Source organism: Hippocampus guttulatus, chromosome 2 (genome assembly GCF_054856545.1).
Source record: "Hippocampus guttulatus isolate MCC_2025c chromosome 2, RoL_Hgut_1.0, whole genome shotgun sequence".
Lineage (NCBI taxonomy): Eukaryota > Metazoa > Chordata > Actinopteri > Syngnathiformes > Syngnathidae > Hippocampus > Hippocampus guttulatus.
Genome location: NC_141262.1, coordinates 8,872,047 through 8,890,112, shown reverse-complemented (window position 1 = coordinate 8,890,112; position 18,066 = coordinate 8,872,047). Strand labels below are relative to the sequence as shown.

The window sequence follows — 18,066 nt, the reverse complement described above, 5'->3', positions numbered from 1 at the left end:
GCCAGTGTACTGGGCTGTTTAGCACGTGTTAATTGGTTACAGTGTTGGGCTTATTTGTAACTTGATAAAATCGGGACGTTAAAAGTCTGCACGAATGTTATTTGTTGCATTTTCAAAACCATTTGGAGTTCAGTTCACAACAATCAATTTCAAGGCTTCTCTTTGAATTAGTCTTTAAACTGATCTGATCGAGTGGAGCGAAAGCGGTCGATATTCAGCATTTTATTCAGAAATCGCTGATCAACTGTGTCGACTTTTATGTCATAATTTGCACAATCGAGCAATACGTCATTGATCGGATCCGCCAAATAAGACATTACAGAAAAAAACAAACTCGGTCCCTCCGGGGTCGTTCTGTGCTGCCATAGTGTTTGTGTGAGCCCAAAAGCGAATCTATTTTTAGCCTTTTCTTGTGGCTTGTGAGCGGAGAGCCTTTGCACTTGGGAGGCGGTAGTTCCGCCCCCGCACCATCAACCATCCAATCACAAAATAATAGCAGTCGTGCTGTATTTTTCTAAGTGGTAAAAAGTCCGAAAACCATTTTATTTATGTTACAAAATATATACAAACAGAATGAGTGTGTGTGTTTTTTTAACCCTGAAGAACCCACTGGGTCAAATTTGGCCCCTATAAATTCTGCTACTCAAATGCTAGCCACCCTTAAATCCCAAAAGGGTCAAATTTGGCCCAAATCCTAAATTAGTATTAAAGCATTGAATATTTGAAAAAACATATATTTTGGTGTTCAGTGAACATATAGCAGTCATTTAATGTAAAATTCATCATTTTCCAAAGAAGAAAAGGATTCTTGGGTTCTCCATCTCTTTAATGTAAAATAGCCGTCATGTCTCAGCAAAAGATACGTGAAATTCTGGGCATACAATTCAATCACAGATGCAACCAGCAGGCAGGCGTGTTTTTTGAACTAACACAGAAATAGCTCCGTTGTAGACAAGAATAAGACGCACTAAACCTTTGCTTAACGAGGATATGAGATATACTGCAGTAGTACCCAACGTGAGTTGAGCTCTTCTCGAGACGAGATTACCGGTACATAGAAATTCACTACAGTTTTGCATAGGCAGGGCCGAAGCGTGTAGCCACACCGGAGCCAATCGGCACGTGCATGCCAGGTAGAAAAAGTGGGCAATCAACGAAGAACAAAATAATCATTGTGGTCTGTAGGCACCGCGACTTGTATAACACAGCCAGCTTCCAAAACCCGATGAAAAGGAGCCGCTACTTGGCGTAGCTGCTAAGTGAGTGTATGGATTTGTTTACAGCTGTTGAACCAGCATAGCGATGAGTTTAGCAAAAGCCACCTGAATGACTGGCAATGCATTTTGGTTCCATTAATGTCAGAGAAGGAGAAGATGTAAACATGCAAACATTACGTGTTAGATTTCATATTTATCTGTGTTTTTTGATGGGTGGGGTTGGGGGGGGGGTGGGTGTCAATGCATTTCCAATGCATTTTCATGATGGCGGAGGTCGACTGTAGAGTAAGTATACAAGTTGTTAGAGTTAGGTATATTGCTCCAGTATGGATTTTTTTCACACCTGATCAATCTTAACCGCGGAAAGCCGATTTAGATTTTTTTTACAACTTCAGGATACAAAGTTAAGCTACTAATAAATTTTTTTCTTTTTGTTGTTGTTGTCTTAATGGTGTCAGGTCTGTGATTTTCACACCTAAACTCCACTTCATTTCTAATTTGTTTCATTCATTTCATCATTCTCTCATCCTCACGGCAGTAAAGAGAAACTTCTCTAATCCTCGCCAATTTTTAATCAAAGCGGATTATTTTTGATCCAGCCCTCGGTCAAGATTGCATTAAACTATACCGTTGTGCGTAATGTCGTGGCCAGTGAGTATGAATAAAAAAAATATATGCAAATTGTTTCAGGTAAGAGAATCACAGAACAAGGCAAATATTTTCTTTAAACAGTCAGAGTAGAACAAATGTTAAGTGTGAATACCTGATAAAAACTCATTTCCGGCATTTTCAAATGGCCATTAATGACCCTTATTATGGCCAGCGTATGCTTCCTGTGGTGTAACGTTGGCTGGCTCGAGGCGAGTTTCCTGCCTGATTTATGATGGCTTTAAAAACAAATGCAGCTCAGGGGGTTGTCGACCCCATCCTGGGTCTCAATCTCCCGCGAAAGCCGGCTTTGCCTCAGTCTCCAACTCCAGGCAGGGGAGCAGGAAGAGCGCTATGCTCCCCTCTGCCTCCGAGGTGAGCCGGGAGACCAGAGAGATGGTAGAATGCACAGTCGGGGGGGGGGGGGGGGGCAAGCTTGCAGAAAACAGGACAAGAAACGTTATCTTATTTTCTTATGTCGAGTGTCAAGGAACCCTGCCAAGAACATGCCCTCTCCATTATCCAAATACACACAAACACTCTTATCTGGAGGTCTGTGTTGCCATTCAGTGTGTTAATGAGCTCTTATCTGATGGAAATAGATCTGACCACACAGTCAGGGGTCTGACCTCATGCCCCCTTGCACACTAACACCAAACACTTGCATGCCCGCCCCTCACTATATGAGGAGTGAGAACTGTACACGCAGTCATGAGCATTTGACTATTTGACTGTCCTCCATCGAGTCTGATGAAAACTCACTCGATTGGTTTGTTGTTGTTTTTGAATGCAGGTGGAGTATCTGTCTCTTAATGTACAGAACTGCTCTCTTGATGCGACCATTTTATTGATCGGAATAATGCGGAATGTGTGGAAGTAGGTCAACTTTCCATAGTTGATGTCATGATGGACCACAAGCTGAGACTTAATCAAAAGAGCCTGTGATGCTTGTCGACAAGCGGTGCAGTCCGTTTGGGATGAATCGTTGCGTCAAGAAAATTCAACGACTAAATCAGATTGACTCTCGCCCAAAGTCAGATTTACCTGCGAGCCGGATGAAGATGAGCGATGCAGAAAAAAAAAAAAGAAGGCTTAAAAAAAAGGAATTTGCTGCTATGCATGACGTCCGACAAGGCCTCGGTCCAGTCAGCATCAGAGCAATCATTTTCATCTGCATTTTGCTTTTCGTGGCTTTTTAGCAACCCGTACTCCAACAGATACACCACAATCAACAAATCCGAGGTTGACATAAGGTAGCTCGGGACTGTGACTGACATTGGGAGCTGCACTTGACTGACTGCGTCATGCACATTTTTTGAGAAGATTTTGAACTGAATTTCACCGACAGCTAACAGTCACAGCCCTCCCCCAAAAGAATTAATCGGTCCCTCTGTCTGGCATTTAAAGTTTGGATGGCTGCCCAAGAGTGGGCAGTCAATGTGGTCCCTCCCTATCGCCAGCCCCAGCTGAATCAGACCTGTTAAAGAGCTTTTAAAAGCAAATGGCAGCGATGACAATACACTCTGCGTGCTGGGGACAAATGCAACGCTCACATGGTTCTAATTAACCCAGACTGGCGCACTGTTAGGGTCCATGTGCAGGCAATGAAAGTGTGTGTGTGCGTGCGCGCGAAGCGGGTGTTAATGGCAAACACCTGAAGCTTGTAAGAAGTACTGCACCGAGTTTGTCTTGGCGGCTGCTGGCTGGTAAAGTGTAAAAGTGTCACAATAGCCAGAGAGGACATAAGATTAATGTCCCCACCCCTCTTCCTTAGCAAACCTGTGTGCTTCAAGCTTTTGGGACAGAGTGGCCCGTCACTAAAGTCTTGTGCCGATGACATAACCAGCATCACAGAGAGGAGAGCGATGTGGTTGAAATGCCGCCCCCTGTTGGCCACATGTCGACGCATACTGAAAGCTGACGTTGGAGGGCAAAACCGGCATGGCAGAAGTGAAATGCCACTCGTGCCGCATGTGGTGCTGTATCTCTCACACACACATGCAAGCACGGATGCCTCCAGGTTTCAAGTGGTATGATCTGGTGCTAAAGGGAGAGGAGGGTGTCCTCTTACAGTGTCATGTTGAGAGAGGAGCCCAGGTCGGCCACTCAAAGACTTTGCCTCAATTTACGGGACGCACGCATGTTAAGTCCAGCAACTGCCCCTTCAAACATTTTCCACTTGCGAGCCTCACAAATAAAAACAACAGTACCCACGCACCTAGTTCCTGCCTTGAGCAAGCAAACAAGCCAGCACCGCTTCCAGAGAAATGCCCGCAACGCTTTATTGAGCAATCTAATTGTTGAAAACATATCAGGCGCGGCGCAGCGACGGTTTGAACCAAACAAAATACCACCGCTAACAACCAGAAAATACCCAAAGCAAATTACGATCAAAATGCCAGATTCTTGCATGTAAGCAACGCCATCTGAGTCGAAACAAACATTTCATTGTTTGAATTCCGCCTATGGCAGCTCAGTTCAAGTCAAGGTCCACAGCGATGGCTGCCAATGGAACTGGCTCTCTTGTAGTTATTGATGAGGTGACTGCAGACAAAAGCAGCAGGATGAAATCTCAAAATTAACTGCTCCTATTCAGGCAAATGCTTCCGAACTCATCGGACAGCGCTTCACGGTGCAGATAGACAATGACCTGAAGCATACTGCGAAAGCAACCAAGGTGGAAAGTGGAATATTAATTTAATGCACTGGCCAAGTCTTTCGCCAGACATGAATCCGTTTGAGTATGCATGTCACTTGAGCTGCATTCCAGTCAGAGTCCTCCTCAAATGTAATTTTTAGGGCTGACTGTCCACACGGTTTTTCAAAAGTGTCCGAGTGGGATCCGGCCATGCTCAGACTGGGCCACATTATTGACCCATCTGTCGCAACAACGCGGGAATGGAGGTTTCATCCAGCAAGCGTAGTGTTTGAGGTCACAGCTCCACACTTTGACTGGTGCCACGGTTGTGTTGGCCGTTGGGAATTGAGAGAAAATGGGTTGTTTTTCTCCAAACATCTGGTTTATTTCCGTGAACCACGTGAACTTTTCATCGTGTGACGTCGATCGTACGACCCCCTTGCGTTGGGTCTTGAGTGACGTCACGGATAGTCAAAACCGATCAGTGTGCTTGGAGCCGTTCAGACCGAGACGGATCCTGTCCAAATGTGTTATGAAACCACCTGAGATTTCGGGGAATGCAGATTCTGCTATCCTTGCAACTATGGACTAACTAAAACATTTTTTTGTTACATCCGTCGTCTTTTGTTGCATTCTACTACAGCCGACGAGGTTGCCCATCTGCACTGTCACTACCATGGCAAATTTTTGAACAGTTTCAAAATCTGGCCAGGCATTCACGACAATCACAGTCGTCACGTTTGGCCATCGCGTCCGACCACATGGTCTCACATCCATCCCATTTTGTGCACGGTGGCGTGAGACGTGATTGCCATGGGTGTTGAAAGCATACTGCACATTCACTGTAGCATAAGGGACAAGAAGTGCAACTACCTCACACAGTAGCCAGGAAACCAAAAGTGTCACTCAGACACCATGACATACAGTATGTTTGCCAGAACTAATTTGATGTATATCAGTGCAGCATTGAAAAAAAGAAAAGAAAAAATTCTAGGCAGCTTTGCAGCCACAATTTCTGGAAAAAAAGCAAACAAAACCGAATTGCAGGCGTTGATGTTTGTCTTTCCCAAAAAGAACGGAATCAATCTGTTAAAGTTTCATTCGTGAAAGTCATCAATTGTGCTCCTGTTTGCACAAATGTTTCGCATTTTGTTCCCTTACGGTGCCGAAGATGAACCCAAACAACAAAAACCCCAAAGGGAAACACTAAAGCGCTATTCTGGCAGGCCGTTCCATCGCTGGCGATGGTACATTATCACCCGTCCGCTATGGGAAACGTAACGTCAACGTGGCCCGTGATGAAAACAAGTTTGGCACCCCTGCACTAAGAGACTCAACAAAACACAATTCGACACAAAGATGTCGGAATATTGGAACAAAGGCATTGCAAATGGAAGAACGGGTTGGTCCTTTTATGAGGCGTCGAGAGTTGTGCTAATGTTCAAAGCATCAGTAGCTTTGGCTGCGGCTGGTCCAGCCAGTCAAAGGCAGAGCTCCATTTTGGCAACCTCTCCACCTCACACTTACAAACAGAATGTGTTGACATCAGGCCAGAAATTCCACTTGTGAACACTTTCACCTGTTCGCGGTGTTGCAGAACAGGAGAAAATGGGAAGCTGGTCGAGAATATTACCCACATCTGCAGATAAGCACCTCGAAAAATAAATACATCTGCACTATTTTGATATGCAGTTGAGATCCTTATTTTTGCAGGAATGGAGAAATATGACAACAAACTTGAATCCTGCCTCTTCGGGTTAAACAATACCCTCATAAACAGCCAGGTCGGCATTTCCTAAATCTCTTCAGCTCAAGACAGAAAGCAGAAAGGTGGGTCCTCGTCACGACTCGCGCTTACAAAAATACTGTGGTTGTACAATTTGGAATTATTCAACTGACATTTTTCAAATACAATGCCTAAAACAAACTACCACGTATTACATCATCGACCCGAAATGATTCGCATTTGGGGATTTTTATTTGGCGTTTTGCAGCAACGCAAAAAATAACAAACAAACCAAAAAAAAAGTTTCTCATTTTACCGCCACTTGTTCTCAAAGTTTTAGAGCATTGCGCACGTGAACAAAATTAGGGTTTCTCTTCACAAAATGTTAATTTCTTTGGAGGTTGTTCTGGGCTCTTTTGTTACCATTCGTATTCGACTGTACGTCTCTTCAAATTGCCATCAATTTTCCTCCTGCAGCCACATCCGGGTAGTTTGGCTACGGTCCCGTGGTGGAGCTTACATTTCCGAACAAAAGGTGCAACTGTGGTTACAGGAACATGCTTGGAGAAGGTTTGATGGCCTTTACCTTTAAAACGCTTGTCTCGAATTTTCTTTCCAAACTCCTGAGACAACTCTTTTTCGCTTCCTCTGGTCTATGTTCAGTGTGGTACGCACAATGTCACCAAACCGCACAGTGACTGTCAACCAATTTACATCGGTGAATTTACATTAATGATTACTTTTGTCCAATTCAAGTCATTTCTGTGAGCGTGATAGGTTTTTCTTTCCTTATTTGAAGGGATACCAACAATTTTGTCCACGTGTGTGTGCGTTGTGTCGACATCTAGTCAGTAGCTGTACTCGACATGCAACACCGGCAAAGTTGAGTGAAACACTTTACATTCATTTCAGAGGAAAATAAGAAGGTGTCACATGGTGACGATCACACACTGTTCTTTGCATAAGGAAGAAAGCAAAGTGAGCATCTCCCACTGGCAGGAGTGAGAGTGTTCGATTACGGCCGTCACAATAAAAGCTTACGGAACATACTTGAAGGCTCCAACACAGAAAAAGAAACGCAAGGACCGGTGCCAAAAGCATCACTGGCAAACACGCAATTGGCTTTGGCACAGTCACTGATACCAAAACCATCCAAGTGTCCAGTTACTTTCGTGAGGACGGTGAGGCACATACCTGGAGGACAGGCGCATTCTTGCCCAGCATCTCGAGTTGTTCGGATTTTTGGCATCAGCACCATGACTTTCTGCAATATGCACAAAGATGAAGTTATTGAAAGTGGATATTTACACGCCAAGTGGACATACACTCGCATCACTGACCACTTCATAAAGTACAGCAGCAAACTGTAACAACATTATCCTGGTTAAGGCATTTAAGTAAAGCTCCTCTATTGGATTTCATGTGTTACTGTACTGCTTGATTACAAGATATGACCTAATGTCATCATGAGTAGCAGGCCTAAGCGAAGTAAGCACCTGCTTGGGGCCCTGCAAACCACTTGCAATTCAGTCAACAGTTGAAGAGCAGAGTCACTTCAAAAAAAAAAAGTATGTTGCTTTCATTGAGGTGATTTATTTGAATTTTTCCTGACTAAAACTTTCACACATTTGTACAGTTAAGACTTCAGTACTTGATTTTATATTTTTGGGGGGTGGGTTCACATTTTCTGTGGTTTCACATATCTCTGTTAAGTGCCATCATTTACTACTTGCTTGAGATTTGACTATTTAATTTGACACTCATCTGTTCAGTGAATTATTTTTATATGTAGAAAAGCTTTGAAGTCAAGATGGCGCCCGAGTAGGCAGCTGTCGGCAAGTGCTCTCATGAGCCTTGCTTTTTTTGTTGTTTTTTTGGTTTGTTTTGTCACTTTGTGTTTGTTGTTACGTCGTGTGGACCTGCTGTGGACTTTTTTCAGCATTTTTTGGCCACGACATTCATCAAGGAGGAGACTCTGTGCTCGGTGGTTGCGCCTTCTCGGCAACATGGGTATACCAGCACTGTTTTTGCCTGGGAGGAATGTCGGCGCCATTTGACTGTCGTTGCTGGACAGTCCCGGGGCGCTTGTGTCTTGCGCCTGTTATGGGCAGCATTTTTCACAGCCCCGCTTTGTTCAGCGGAGAGATCGGTGCTGTTGAACGGTCTGCGGCTGGATGGATGTAAGGCTTGAGGAGCCGACGATGAGAAGAAAGGAGCGTTAGCGCGGAGCGCCGATGCGGATGTGGAACTGGGAGTCGCGGCTTGCAATTGAAGTGGATTTACATGGGACAGGAGATGTGAGCCAATCTCTTTTTCGTCAATGGACGCTACAGCTTTGTGTTTGCTTTCAAAACTTAGCTTGTAGCAGACGTGTGCACATTTTCAGCATCACGTCTCTGATCCAATGGTGAAAGGACTCTTTGATCCTCTCCTCTTTCATCTATAACTGCTTCAGACAACAAAGTGTATGCAGAAAATTTGTCTGTGTCCTATGTGTTGTGTTGTGTTATTTTTGTTATTTTGACTTCAAAATGGCGCCGCGTGAGTGGCTGCCTTTCCAGCAGCTCCTATATTTTGTTGTTCTACTTCTTCCTTTCATAACTTTGCTGCTGTGAATCGGGAATTTCTCCATTGCGAGACTAATAAAGGTTTTCTTATCTTATCTTAAAAAAGTGGCACCACGGTGGGTCTACTGCTTAGCACGTCTGCCTCACTGTGGAGAGTTTGCATGTTCTCCCTGTGCCTGCCTGGGTTATCTCCGGGTACTCTGGTTTCCACTCATGTTCCAACAACAGGCATGGCAGGTCAATGGAAGACTCTAATTGTCCCGAGGTGTGAGCGCGAGCGGAAATGGTTGTTTGTCTCTGTGCCCTGCAATTGGCTGGCAACCAGTCGAGGGTGTACTCCACCTACTGCTCGGAGACAGCGGGGATCGGCTCCAGCACGCCCGCGACCCTCGGGAAGATAAGCGGATTCGAAAATGGATGGATGGATGTAGAAAAGTGAATTTATTTCTTGTTGCACTTTGCACGACAGATTAGTTGAGCACATTGCTGTTACTTATTTTAAACCACAATTGGCACTATTACAGCAAATGAGTAGTGGACTGGTATATTCTTGTTACTTTTAGTAGGCCTTGATGATAGTCGGTAACCCACTAAGTGCCAAATCACTTCAAATGTGTAAATCAACCCCGGCCCACCCAAACAGAACGTGTTACCTTTTCACGCTGAAGAAATCATACAAAATCAGCGGTGTGACTCTGCTGATATGATCGAGTGGCAGAAATTGGGGAGGTTGGCTGCTCAAAAACACATTTTTGCTAACGGCCAGTTCTGATCAGTGGTTAGACTATGCCAAGTTCATAATTCGAACTTAAAAAAAACAGACTTCTTTGCCAGGTGCACTCATGGAGGCCTCCATGGGTGCATTGAGGTCAATTTAAAAAATGCGTTCATAACGTTTGTGATCAATGTCTGAGTGTGTCTGTCAACGTTTTACAGACAAGTACCTCTTCCACGAGCTTCCCCACGGAGGCGCTCAGTTCCGAAAGCAGGTCCCCATCCTTGTTGAGGAAACTCCCGTGCCCCGCGTGGAAGGTGGGCACTCGGTCCAGTTCCATCTTGAGTCTCTGCTCCAACTGGAGGGTCTTGAAGCTCATCAGCAGACACACAGTGATGGAGCTCAGGGACATGAGCATGCACATGGCCACGGGGATCCCGGGAGACCACCGGTGGACGGCGGATTTCGGTGCGCACTGGCACGCAGACGACTTGCTGTCGTCGGCAGAGGCGCGCAAAGAATCCATGCTGAAATCCTACTTAGAACTTGGAAAAGTTTGTGGGAGTGACGCGTGAGAAGTGATACTCCTTAAAAAGCCGACGAGGACTATAATCGACGCGTGACACATTCACATCATCCGGCCACGGGCTTTTCGAGCTCCGGTAGTGGAACCGGAGTTGCGCAAGGTTGTCACGCCGTCAACAGATGCCTGCTTGCGGATCCCAAAAGTGTAAAGAGGTGCCTCTTAGCGTGGAGCTTGCTTCGTTGCAGGCGTGTCTATGTCCTGCGAAGACGTAGGTGCGACTCGCACTGAAGCACATGGAATTGTTTGCCTCATTAAAAGTTGAACGTCCAACTCAAAATAAGACCGCCCCTCACCACGTGGGACACCAGCTGATAGGCCAGAACAACGACTGAGGCGCGCAACTACGGTCCTCGAGGACTGCTATCCAGCACGTTTGAGATGTTTCCCTCCTCCAACACACCTCATTCAAACGCGCGGGCTTGTTATGAGGCTTCTGCAGAGCTTGCGGGTGATGAGCTCATCGTTTGAATCAGGTGCGTTGGAGGAGAGCAGTCATCGAGGACAAAAGTTGCCCACCCACCCCGGCTAATTAAATTACATCACTTCAAGCGTTCAGCGACCGAGGTATTCGCTCGAACATAAATGTTGAGGTGGTAATCAACATCAACATGCATGAATGCCTGGCATACGACTCTGATCGGTCTTAACAGTTCCGTTTAACCGGCCGGTGCAGTGTTGGCCAACTTAAAGGTCTGGACTCATGTCAACGTAGTGCTGTTTAGTCTTTAACGTGGTTTACAAGATACGGTTGTGTCAGCCATCAGGGATCCCTGGCGTTTTGCTGCCACCTTATGTCTCAGAGGGGAAACTGCGTTGTTTAAAACCAACCAAACCAATCCAGCAATGTTTGACATTCATATTTATTGAGAAAACATGATACTGCAAGAGACCAAAATACCAGAATCAATTCTATGTTGAGTACAAAGATCTTCTGCCTCATAACGTTTTTCCTTATTGACAATCAAAGATACTACCCACTAGGAACTGTACAATGCAAAAAAGAACATGGACCCATGATGAACAAAAACAATCCATACAGCTTTGTCAAAGCATGTACTTTATGAATGGCAAATAAACATTAGTTGGGGATTCATTATAGACAAATGGCAAAAAAATGAAATCCAGTCTTGGGCAGGGACGGGCATCGAGAAGAAAGGCAGAGGACTGATACAGTCATGTGCGTTCACCTCTCCTGGAGAGTGAGGACGTAGAGGCCGGAACCGAGCGCCATGTTGAAGATGTGACATGATGACACACTTGGGATGCTCAGTGCTTTTTGCTGGAGCTAGTGCTTGCATTGCTACTCTCGTGGTAGCAGGAGAAGAAGGGGTGTTGGAGCGCCTTATCCAACGTGATGCGCTTAGCTGGGTCGTATGCCATTAATTTCTCCAGGAGATTGAATAGCTGCTGGTGGTCCTCGCTTTGGCACACCATGTAACGCTACAGGAGGGGTAAGGGCAACAATTTCAAAATAAACATATGCATATATTGTGTGCATAATGTAAATACGAGGTAAAACCAATTGGTGTAAGGAGGAGTCACAGATGAGAACGGACGGAGAAATTAACACCACCGCACATTCTTTTATGTTGGATGCTTGCTCGAGGTACCGGTAAGTTTGAGTTACCTGACAACTTGCTCTAACAGATACCAATTTCCATTCCGATCCTGACTAAAATTTTAGCTGCTATTGATGATAGGTTCTGACATCAATACTTAGTGAATATACATGTAGTGGGGCTAAAATAAAAAGTGCATTTCAAATCAGTTTCATAAGGAATCCACGACAGTCAATTTTTCACACAAATACTCATAATAATTGCAAAAATGGTATCAACCTTTTCGTGAAAAACAGGCTGAGACTGGGGAAGCCCCTCCACAAAAGTATACATTGGCAAATACGTTTGCAAATCCACAAATGCCAAAGCACGAGTATGTGAGTGTTTGACTATATATTTTGACTTGCGAATATATTTTAGAGCATAAAGACATAGTTGTCAGGGTTAGATATTTCAGTATTAGGCCACGCACAGTAATGATCAATATTACTTTTTTTTTAAGCGTATAAGATGTATGAGCCCACAGTGCAAACATTTCAGCAATTACACCAACAAATCAATCACACATTGCGCACATGCTGTATTCTAAGTCATCGTGTAAAGTGTCAATAGCCTTGGCCTGTGATTCAACATGAGACCGGACGGTTCAAGAGCATCCCCAACATTTGCGTTCAGGGAAGGACATAGATAAGTGCCTGCTTATGGCGGCATACATGGACTTCTCATTCTCACCCTGAGTGGTTTGCAGTGTTTCCTGACATATCGGCCACCGGAGCTGTCAACATCCCAGTCCAGCTTGTTGCGGTGCAGATACCGCTGTTTCCTGTACAACAATGAAAGTTTGGGAAACATTCGCCATGGTTACTTACCATGGCAACAGATTCACAAGTGTGTAAGTATGGCTTTCCTCCAAAAACTCTCCCTGACCTGGTTTTCTGAAGGAGATTTGAAGGGATCGGACCCAGGACCCTCTCCATCATAGCGAGGTGTTCCTTGCTGTCATGTGTCTGGCGGTTAAAAAAAAAAAGGAAAAAAAAAGATGAATGTTTTTGAAGGACAGCCACACTTCCTTTTTAGAGCCTTCAGGGCAGGCGCACACCTGGAAAAGGGTTGAACCGAGGTAGTATTCGATGAGGATGCAGCCCACGCTCCAGACGTCACAGGAATGATCCCAGCCAAGGTCTGAAAGACCACATGTACACTCAACAAGCAGCTACGAAATGACATGCTTTTAGCTGTTTCAAACTGACCACATACCCAAAATGACTTCAGGGGCGCGGTAATGGCGTGTGGACACCACTGACGTGTGGTGCTCGTGTTCATACGTCGCGTTTCCAAAGTCCACGATTTTTATATCAGGTCGTTTCAGTGTCCGTTCATCTCGTTTCTAGGAATAATATAAACAAGTATTGCGCTGAACAAACTGTCAAGAAAGCATTCAGTGGCAATTCCAATGAACTGTGAAATTTAAATACATGTCAAGGTGTATGCATGTTTACCTTTGTTGGATTGTAATCCAGATCATATTCTGAATCGATAAAGAGAATGTTCTCAGGTTTCAGATCCGTGTGAGTCAATTTATTTTTATGCAGAACTGGAAAAAAAGGCAAACATAAGACATCGTTCAAATGTATAGACACAAAATGCATAGTTTCAAATCAGAACGTGTCACGGTGGACTCACATCTAACAGCGTGAATGATCTGATAGGCCATTTTCCGTATGTGCTCAATGGGGAAAGGAATGAAGTTGTTCTCCTTGAGGAAATCATAGGTACTGAGGCCGAGCAGCTCAAAGGCGATGCAGATGTGGCCGTGGTAGTCGAACCAGTCCAGCATGTGAACACAAGCGCTATTGACAAAGAAAGCGGTGTCAAGCATCCCACATGTCGGCAACATTTAGCGTGGGGCGTGGCTGCTTACTATTTGCTCTGACAGTCGAGGGACTTGAGATGTTCGAGCACAGCGACCTCAGATTTTGCTGCGTCGCGGTAGCGATCAATGTTTTTTATGATCTTCAGAGCAACTCGAGCTCCATTGCTGGAAGGCAGAAGAAAAGCAATCAAATCTCAGGGGGAAAATAAAGTAACTAATGAGCCAGTCATACTCATTCTTACTTTAGGTGATCAAGGCATTCGACAACCTTCCCAAAGGCACCCTCTCCAAGAGTACACATAATCTCATCTACATAAAATAGAGAGGGAATGTTAGACAGAAAGCATTGGTAAGGCAAATGCTGCCCTTTGGCTGCGTTACTGCACTAAGTATATACACTAGTGTAAGAGGCTTGACAATAAGTGTCATAAAATTCTAGGTTTATGTGACACGAGAGGTAGCAGACCTAAAAATTACATCTAACGCAAACATGTATTATCTAGTTCATACTTAGAGATAAAGTCCAGACAAGAGTGTGAAAGAAAAAATGAACAGTAGGGAAAAAAAGGTGTATATTCTATACATCTCGCTTTCAGCATGTCTCCATTGTGATAGATGAGGTGACCCTCGTCATCATCCTCAACACTCCGGGATCTTTTCCTGCTCCTGCGGCGATGGCTCCTCCTCTGCATCGGAACCGCCGCAATCCGCCACCACATCAATAACCCATCAGTCAGCCAGCCGGCACCAGGCCATCACAACGCGACATCGTCATTCATTCAAGCAGGCCGAGGGGGGAGGTGAAGGGGTGGATAGTTTCGGCCCGTTCAGTAACACCGCCAGGCGATCGGACGGAGCAGCAAATTCAAATTCAGCCCCATCGAGAAATTGGGCGGCAGCCACCACATAGTGTGCGTTACAGAAGAAAAACATGGCAACAAGATTTTCAGATGAGACGTTCTCAGAGTAGTGCAGAAAAAAAAAAGTCAACTTTCTTGTACAGGTATGTCTTTGCAACTCTTGCAATAAAGTGTCATTCATTAGATATAACAGCACTAAAATGTTAGAACCTCTTCCACAACAATAACCTTTCTACGCCGTATTGTTCCTACTTTGTATTACAATCACAAAATTGCAGCTTGGCTAAGCACATGTGATAATGACCCTCTTTTGATGGTTTGTGGTACACACTGAAGTGAAAAGAGGTTACTCATACCGAGGAGGACCTGTGACGAGAGTGGCTTCGCCTGTGCCTCCTGTCTCTGTGTCTGCTTCGTCTGCTTCTTCTGCTGTGGCCGCTCTGCCCGGATGATTTGCTATAATGATGCCAGTCACGATCTCTGTCCTTGAAGGTATAGTCACGGCTGTCCTCTGCACAGGCCATATCCAAACTGCCTTCCCAGGTCTGCCTGTGCCGGGAATCCACACTGTGGTTCAAACTTCGGTTCTCTAGGTAGAACCTGAAAAACATCAAATAAGAACACAAACCAGTTAGTAGAGTGGACAGAAAGCGGTGTCATAGTTATGAGGGAAGGGGTGCTGTCCAGAGACCAGCATTAGATTTCTTTAAAAAAAAAAAAAAAACACGACCATAAAGAGCGGTGTGCATCATTTTCGTCCTGCTTTGGTGCTTTCATTAAAATCCTAACAAAAAATTAAAATTGGAAAAGGCTGGTATGCAAATGAGCAGTGTCACGCTACAATCTGGTGCACTTGTGATATTTTCGCGGCCTACCCTGTACGTCGGAAAATAATACGGTTGTATTTAAAAAAAATAAATACATACTTGAACGTTGTGATTGGGAGCAGCAACAACATTTCCTCGGGCATTAACGAAACAACGTTGCTAAAACTAAGTGAACAACATCTCGTTTTTTGTACCCGTCGTTAGTCTTGTGGAGTCGATGAGTTCTTCTGTACTTGTTTTCTCGTTCGCTGCTGTGCGAATCCCGGGCCTTGCGTTTGCGATACTCCATTCTTTCTTCCCAAATGTACTCGTCAAGCCAGACACCCGGAGAGTACACTCGCGTGCAATGGCGCATCTAAAAAAACATGACACACGCATACTTCAAAAGAAATGAAAAGCATATGATATCCCATCAGTACATTTTAAACAATAGCCAAGATTCAGTGCGTCTCAAGCCCGTCAGGACGTTTTTACTAGGCCCAATCAGCGTACAAACAACATTTTACGTATACGTTTACCAGTTTACAATTACATTTTTACTGAAATTTTCATTTAATCCACAGTGTAAAAAATGTTCATGCAAATGTCGATTCCATATTAGCTTGGCTGAAGTACCAACAGCCATATTGGCAAGTCGAGGCGTCGACGTTCGGAGCTAACTGGCTAAATTTAGCCGCGACACATAGAATACACCCCTAATCCTTCCAAAGAGACATTTTCAACCATTTAACAATTTCATTCTTACCTCACTTGAATTACAAGTGTTTCACAACGGTTTGATTTAAGGTTGGTAAGGAGAAATATCAATATAAATTGGAAAATAGATTCGACGAATCTCTCACAAAGATGGCGAATGCCGTGAATGCGTGCCGAGTTACCACCGAATGTTTTTTTTCTCTGTCACGTGGTGCGCAAATATTACGACAACCATATCCCCACTATACGAGTTTAAACTTTCAGGCATCTTACATTCCACAGCGTCCTTTCAAAATACAAATATAACATTTTAATGACTATCTGTGAACACTTGCTTATTTTTATTCACCAACACACATTAAGGTAATCAAGCTTTGAAAAGGTCAACGAAATCCAGCCTTGCAAGACAAAGTTTAGGGGAAAAAGTAAACAGCGCACTGCCTTGTGGGTAAGACATGTCAGCGCCCTGTTCAAGGAAACGCACTACCCATCAGCAATTGTCACGTTGAGATGCCCATATCGTACCCTTCAGGGCACCGGTCATCGTTGAATGTGCTCAAATAACCCGGACCATGTCGGAATACGTTGAAAAAGACGGCGCTGCTAGTAAGACGCTTTCACGAGACGTGATCGCCGACTTGCTGCAAAAAAACTTCGACAAATTGCCCGACATTGACCGCAAGCTCTTCTTGTACGGGCCCATGTATCTGGGAGGAAACGGGGGGCTTGTCGGGCTGATCGCAAACAGCTTGTACCGCCGAGCCCTGAACGTCACTCAGGCACCCATCACCTCCAGCCTTCCGATGGCCGTACTTCCCTTTATGACGACGTATTTCCTTTACAACGCCACGGTGTCAAGCCCTCTCCTGTTTGGTGACCTCAACTGTCCCACCTGCGTGCTCATGAGAGGCGCACTGGTGGGTGTGATCGGCGGCGCAGTGTACCCCATCATCCTGGCCCTACCTGTCAACATGGGCCTTGCGTCCAGATACAACACGGCGCCTATGCCGGAGAAGGGAAACATCCTGCGGCACTGGATGGACCTCTCCAGGCCGATTCTGAGGAAGATGAGGGCAGTGGTTGTCCTTCAGGCATTTTTCGGTACCTTCCTCAGCTCCAGGAACTTTGAAAGCTATACCACGCTCACCAAGATCACTTTTGGCCCGCACGCTGAGGAACTAAAAGACTGAAATGTGCTCAAGGAAATAAACTGCCGATTGCCCTTCAATTATCGTGTTCATGTGATTAATTTACATAAAGTATGACTTAGTTTCATGAAGTCATAGCTTTATTAAATCATCAGTTGTGGTTGCCTACTTAACGGATGTTAGTAGTAAGGTGTCCTTGAGTTTTTTGAAAGGTGCTTATAAATAAAAATGTATTATTATTTTTAGTGGACTTAAAATAAACACGCTTTGGTAATATCCCGATGATCGACACATCCAGAGTGCAATCCAAAAGTAATTCATTTATGTTGTCTGCATGAGGTGTGTTTTAAAATGTAATTTACATCTGCTCAGCATAATTTTGTTTAATGAAATCACTTCAGGGATGTTAGTGAACTAAAATAATGTTTATTTCATGTAGTATTGACGGACCCACAGTCAGTCATATTACAGTACTGTACTTAATGTGTTTTAATTTCTTGATGACTTTTTACTTTTTGTCCCTGCAACTGAAAGCCTGTGTATGTTGTACTCCTTGCTTTGTCAGAATAGGCTCGTGACTTTTTATAAAAATAGCTAAATCAACTGTAGTTGAGATTTTGATTGTTGATATCTTCAGGAATTGTCAAACGTAAAAAGCAGTGACACGGAGGAACATGTCCCATGGAGTATTTCTGATGATGGTGCAACAGACTCGAAGCAATATATTTAGCGATAAGAATGATATGTGGTGAATATGAATATAGTTCAGAGTCTTGCTTTTTTTTCTATTTTACTTGGTCAAGGAGTTAAATCAACAGCCTACTTACAATTTTACCAGTCCACGTTTACACAGATATCTGTACTCTTTTGCCGCAACGGACGATGAGGTTTAGGTATCGAACTTCTTGAATGTTAGCAGACTGCAATTAAAACAGCTCATATACTGACAAGTGATGGCATACCCACAGTAAAATAGGCTACGCCACAGTAAGTTAAAAAGTGATTC

At 44.4% G+C, this 18,066-nt stretch overlaps 2 protein-coding genes and 1 pseudogene across 3 annotated transcripts in view; 1 reads left to right on the top strand and 2 right to left on the bottom strand.

The window, feature by feature from the left end:
- Positions 1-10,336, bottom strand: part of LOC147208413 (uncharacterized) — a 127,047-nt pseudogene extending 116,711 nt beyond the window's left edge. Inside the window, exons 1-2 of the transcript XR_015103459.1 lie at positions 9,741-10,336; positions 7,424-7,493 (exon numbers count right to left, since the gene is read on the bottom strand). The product of XR_015103459.1 is annotated as an uncharacterized LOC147208413 (transcript). The remainder of the gene's footprint in view (positions 1-7,423; positions 7,494-9,740) is intronic.
- A 603-nt stretch (positions 10,337-10,939) lies between these two features.
- LOC147208412 (dual specificity protein kinase CLK4-like) lies at positions 10,940-16,118 on the bottom strand. Its single transcript, XM_086134576.1, has 13 exons — positions 15,962-16,118; positions 15,411-15,571; positions 14,746-14,989; positions 14,113-14,215; positions 13,772-13,838; positions 13,578-13,694; positions 13,340-13,506; positions 13,156-13,250; positions 12,914-13,043; positions 12,756-12,838; positions 12,584-12,663; positions 12,389-12,479; positions 10,940-11,537 (listed from the first exon to the last, which is right to left on the bottom strand). Exons 2-13 carry the CDS (start codon positions 15,569-15,571, stop codon positions 11,364-11,366), a joined length of 1,512 nt encoding a protein of 503 aa, XP_085990702.1. The 5' UTR covers positions 15,962-16,118; the 3' UTR covers positions 10,940-11,363.
- A 222-nt stretch (positions 16,119-16,340) lies between these two features.
- Positions 16,341-17,668, top strand: tmem126a (transmembrane protein 126A). Its single transcript, XM_086134622.1, has one exon. The coding sequence runs from the start codon at positions 16,485-16,487 to the stop codon at positions 17,100-17,102; it is 618 nt and encodes a 205-aa protein (XP_085990748.1). The 5' UTR covers positions 16,341-16,484; the 3' UTR covers positions 17,103-17,668.
- The last annotated feature ends 398 nt before the right edge of the window (positions 17,669-18,066 follow it).

Coding starts and splice junctions, on each gene's coding strand:
- LOC147208412 (XM_086134576.1), bottom strand. CDS start 15,571: ATGCGCCATTGCACGCGAGTGTACTCTCCGGGTGTCTGGCTTGACGAG. Junction 14,990..15,410: donor CTCCACAAGACTAACGACGG/GTACAAAAAACG, acceptor GATGTTTTTCAG/GTTCTACCTAGAGAACCGAA. Junction 12,839..12,913: donor CGCCCCTGAAGTCATTTTGG/GTATGTGGTCAG, acceptor GTGGTCTTTCAG/ACCTTGGCTGGGATCATTCC.
- tmem126a (XM_086134622.1), top strand. CDS start 16,485: ATGTCGGAATACGTTGAAAAAGACGGCGCTGCTAGTAAGACGCTTTCA.